The sequence below is a fragment of the Cyprinus carpio genome, chromosome A22 (genome assembly GCF_018340385.1).
Source record: "Cyprinus carpio isolate SPL01 chromosome A22, ASM1834038v1, whole genome shotgun sequence".
Lineage (NCBI taxonomy): Eukaryota > Metazoa > Chordata > Actinopteri > Cypriniformes > Cyprinidae > Cyprinus > Cyprinus carpio.
In genome coordinates this window covers 21500134-21505133 of record NC_056593.1, presented here as the reverse complement: position 1 = coordinate 21505133, position 5000 = coordinate 21500134, and the positions used below count along the sequence as shown (strand labels likewise).

The following is a 5000-nucleotide window of genomic DNA, read 5'->3' as shown; positions in this document are numbered from 1 at the left end:
TCTAATTGTCTGTCTGTCTGTCTTTCTGTCTATCTGTCTGTCTGTCTAATTGTCTACCTGTCTATCTGTTTAATAATCTGTCTATCTATCTAATTGTCTATCTGTCTGTCTGTCTGTCTATCTAATTGTATGTCTGTCTGTCTGTCTGTCTGTCTGTCTGTCTGTCTGTCTGTCTATCTATCTGTCTGTCTAATTGTCTGCCTGTCTATCTGTCTGTCTAATTGTCTGTCTGCCTGTCTATCTAATTGTCTGTCTGTCTATCTGTCTAATTGTCTGTCTATCTATCTATCTATCTATCTATCTATCTGTCTGTCTGTCTGTCTATCTAATTGTCTGTCTGTCTGTCTATCTATCTGTCTGTGTATCTATCTATCTGTCTGTCTGTTTGTCTATCTATCTGTCTGTCTGCCTGTCTATCTAATTGTCTATCTATCTATCCATCTGTCTGTCTGTCTGTCTGTCTAATTGTCTGTCTTCCTGTCCGTCCGTCTAATTGTCTGTCTGTCTGTCTATCTATCTATCTGTCTGTCTGTCTGTCTGCCTGCCTGCCTGCCTGCCTGTCTATCTAATAGTCTGTCTAGCTAATTGTCTGTCTGTCTGTCTATCTAATTGTCTGTCTGTCTGTCTATCTATCTGTCTGTCTAATTGTCTACCTGTCTATCTGTCTGTCTAATAATCTGTCTGTCTGTCTATCTGTCTGTCTGTCTATCTAATTGTATGTCTGTCTTTCTGTCTATCTATCTGTCTGTCTAATTGTCTGCCTAATTGTCTGTCTGTCTGTCTGTCTATCTATCTATCTATCTATCTATCTATCTATCTATCTATCTATCTATCTATCTATCTATCTGTCTGTCTAATTGTCTGTCTGTCTGTCTAATTGTCTGTCTGTCTGTCTGTCCGTGCGTCTAATTGTCTGTCTGTCTATCTATCTGTCTGTCTGTCTGTCTGTCTGTCTATCTAATTGTCTGTCTAGCTAATTGTCTGTCTGTCTATCTAATTGTCTGTCTGTCTGTCTTTCTGTCTATCTATCTGTCTGTCTAATTGTCTACCTGTCTATCTGTTTAATAATCTGTCTATCTATCTAATTGTCTATCTGTCTGTCTGTCTGTCTGTCTGTCTATCTAATTGTATGTCTGTCTGTCTTTCTGTCTGTCTGTCTGTCTGTCTATCTATCTATCTGTCTGTCTAATTGTCTGCCTGTCTATCTGTCTGTCTAATTGTCTGCCTAATTGTCTGTCTGCCTGTCTATCTAATTGTCTGTCTGTCTATCTGTCTAATTGTCTGTCTGTCTATCTATCTATCTATCTATCTATCTATCTATCTATCTATCTATCTATCTATCTGTCTGTCTATCTAATTGTCTGTCTGTCTGTCTGTCTATCTATCTGTCTGTGTATCTATCTATCTATCTATCTATCTGTCTGTCTGTCTGTTTGTCTATCTAATTGTCTGTCTATCTGTTTGTCTGTCTGTCTGTCTGTTCGTCTAATTATCTATCCATCTGTCTGTCTATCTTAGATTTACCTGCATAAATAATAGGAGCTGGGTGTTGCTAAGTGAACTGACTTCCATCAGAGAGATGAAATGTTATAATATTCCTTCACCAGATGTCTGCTCTAAAACTCTAAAATGTCTGCTCCGCATGTCCAGCCAAACCAGAGTGGATTCAGAAACCTGCAGACAGTCAGCTGGAGGAGGGGCGCGCTGGATACCTGCACTGCCATACACGCGGCACACCTGAACCCGAGGTCACATGGTACCGCAACATGCAGCCAATCAGTGCAGAGGTGAGTGGAACAGTGATGTCATGCTGATATCATATTCGCAACACAATCTCTTACTGCATCCTGAGGCGAGAGGAACCTTTTGATGTCTCTGAAAATGAAGATGTGGTGATTTTTCTACTGGGGAAAGATGATCCTCTGCTGCACAGTAGATCCTGAAGTAAACATTAATGTAGTAATCATGTTGTCACACGCTCTCTCTTTTTCATAAAGGATGTTCGCTTCAAGCTCTTCCCTAATGGAACGCTGCGTATAAATAACGTGGAGGTGTACGACGGCCACCTGTACAGCTGTGAGAGCAAAACAGAGGCGGGAAAACTTAATGCCCAGGCGCGGGTATATGTGCTTGGTGAGGAACATTTGTTGTGTGCTGTTTTATTTCTAAATTTAACTGCTGCTTCATAGTGGGTTTTTCAGTGGCTGAGGCCATTGTCTGGATGTCAAGGTGGCTGATATAATGCCTATATTTAAAAGCCACTCGAGGCTGTGTGTTGCAGTGCACTTCTCACCAAGCATTTGCTGTTGCTGTATCTGTTTCAGAGCGTCTGAAGTTCACACCGACGCCGCAGGCCTACCAGTGCCTGGAGCTCAACAAGGAAGGACATCTGCAGTGTTCAGCCAAGGGCCGACAGACCCCGACCGTCCGCTGGATCAGGACAGGTCTGGCTGAGAAAATTGACTACCTCTGGGAATTTTAGCCCAAAAGATGTTAAGAGTGTTCAATGTGGTTTCCAAACTCCTGTAGCATTCTTTGGCTATTCCTCAAATTTCGGTCACATGACACTTGAGACGGTCCCTGTCAAACGTTATTAAAACTTTGTATTTTTTCAGTCAGAAATCACAACATTTCAAATGCTTGATATGCTGAATAATTAAACTCATAACTCAGTTAAATGATCTTGAAAGCCAACTTTCAAGATCAGCCATATTGTCAAAAATTTACTTTTTGTAACATGAGCAGTACGTAATACAAACTGTGGTTAAAACTTGGAAACTATTTGATAGTTTGGATTTAATTAAAAAAATAAATAAATAACATTTTAATGAAATACTTTATAAAAAGGCTTTTAGTAGTGTTAAATGTTTTGTTGATGAAAATATTCTTCACAAATGAGCAAAACTTTATGAATTTTGTAACCTAAATATAATCGCCAGAAGTGAAAATCTACAACATGGTCACATGACTACACATCACTATCCCTAAGCTTATCAATTTTTATTTAAAAAAACTTCCTGATCGGTATCTACAGTTCTTAGAGAAAAGCAGCTGTGAAGCCAGACTAGTGATTAGCTTGATGCTCTCAAAATTCATCCTATTTTCTAAATGCATGTTATAGATCATATTGTGAGCAATTCATCCTTGTATGCATTTCAGGTTTTTTTTTTACTTTATTTTTTGACTTCATAACGTTTAATCAGAATGTCATAACTGGACCTTTTGGTGAAAATGACCAATGTATGCTTCCGTTTCTTCGCAACTTAAATGTTCCCAACAACTTCTATAGACCCAATTAGCATTTAAGCTTTTTTCAAGACATGTAAAAGTTTAAAATCACAAGGGGAGTATTGTTGAGTTAGTTGTCTATGTTTGTGCAGTGAAGAAATCTTTGCATTGTGTGTCGTTGAAAATGAGAACATCAGCTGCAGGATGAAGTTCATGACAGTCCTGGGTTTTGATTTGGTGAATGTGTGTCTGTCTCTTGGAATGCGTGCAGATGGCAGCGATGTCCCTGTGTGGGTGGAGCAGAAGGGCGGCACACTACACTTCAGCACAGTGACGCGGGCGGACGCCGGGAACTACACCTGCCTCGCCTCCAACAGTCAGCAGGGAGAGATCAGAGCCGTCGTCCAGCTCACCGTCGCAGGTACTGGGGAGAAATGGCTTTGCTTGACCCATATGGACAAGACAAGAGACAGAGCTGAATTAGTGTTGGACCTTGACATTTCTGTCTCTGTATTTTTTTCTTTCTACACCCATTCTTTAGTTTATGTGGTGTTTAAGCTCAAACCAGAGAATACGACAGTATATCAGGGACACACCGCAGTCCTTCACTGTCAGGCCACTGGAGACCCTCCTCCCTTTATCCAATGGAAGAAAAAAGACAAATTTCTGGAGGCAGACAAGAGCAGGTAAAACCAAATAATCACATGCATCACAATTTCAGCTTTCTGGAGTCCTGACTGAAGTGGGTTCATTGGGAGATTTGAAAGAAGAACTCTTAAGTTGTGCAATGCCAGATCTTTTGGTTTATTTGTAATTCAGATTCCAGAAGATGGCCAACGGCTCTCTGGTCATTCATGACGTCAGCATGGAGGACACAGGAAGCTACACCTGCATTGCAGGAAACAGCTGTAACATTGCTCACACTTCAGCAGAGCTCTATGTTGTTGGTGAGTTTGACACCCTCCTCATTTTTCAAGCACCAAATCCGTTGGTTTTCTTTTCTGGATAAGTGTTGTTTTGCAGCCCCTAAAGCTGGATTGTTGTAATATTTGGTCCACTGATTAAGGAGGGTCTCATCCAGGGGTGTTTCCTCAGAGGAGGCAAAGGAGGCAGTGTGTCCTCAAAATATTGGATGAGCAAAAAAAAAAAAAAAAGTAGTACAAAAATAAAACAACGGCCATATTACGAAGTATAACATTAAAAAGAGATGTCACTCGTTTTTCTGAAGTAACACTGTCCACAGCAACATCCGCAGGTAAAGTTACAGCAGAGGCATTGACTATTAACAGAGAACCCATAGCTGCTGTGACTTTACTGGCGGGTAATTTAGTCAAAAATTTACTTTTTGGAACTTCTGCAGCACATAAGTATGCAAATATAAAAAAAGCTAAAGTTCAAACTTGGAAAACCTTTGATATTCCAAACTGTTTTTCTGCAATACAGCAAATCTAACTGTGAAGACATCAAACAGCTGCAAAAGACATAAAGTGAAGTGAAAGTGATGTGTGGTTAAGTATGGTGTCCCATACTTGGAATTTGTGCATTTCAACCATCCAAGCTGACACGCACAGCAATATAAAGGTCACATTAGCAATACTGTTGTAGACAAACAAGGCTAATCTGTCTATTGTCAATAGTGTAGTGATGTACGAAGCACAGCTCACACAGAAGTCACTTTCAAACCCAGCAGTGATGAATCCACATGACCAACTTTTTGACTCTAAAGTCAGTGGGGTTTTAAAATATGTTTTTGGTTAACTGCTTTAAAATAA

At 40.1% G+C, this 5000-nt stretch overlaps 1 protein-coding gene across 1 annotated transcript in view; it reads left to right on the top strand.

Moving 5' to 3' along the window:
• LOC109057368 (inactive tyrosine-protein kinase 7-like) overlaps positions 1–5000 on the top strand; it is a 34594-nt gene that overhangs the window by 22684 nt on the left and 6910 nt on the right. The window contains exons 8-13 of the mRNA XM_042712236.1: positions 1651–1787; positions 1998–2133; positions 2325–2444; positions 3500–3649; positions 3770–3914; positions 4048–4175. Of these exons, the coding sequence (XP_042568170.1) occupies positions 1651–1787; positions 1998–2133; positions 2325–2444; positions 3500–3649; positions 3770–3914; positions 4048–4175 (816 nt within the window). The remainder of the gene's footprint in view (positions 1–1650; positions 1788–1997; positions 2134–2324; positions 2445–3499; positions 3650–3769; positions 3915–4047; positions 4176–5000) is intronic.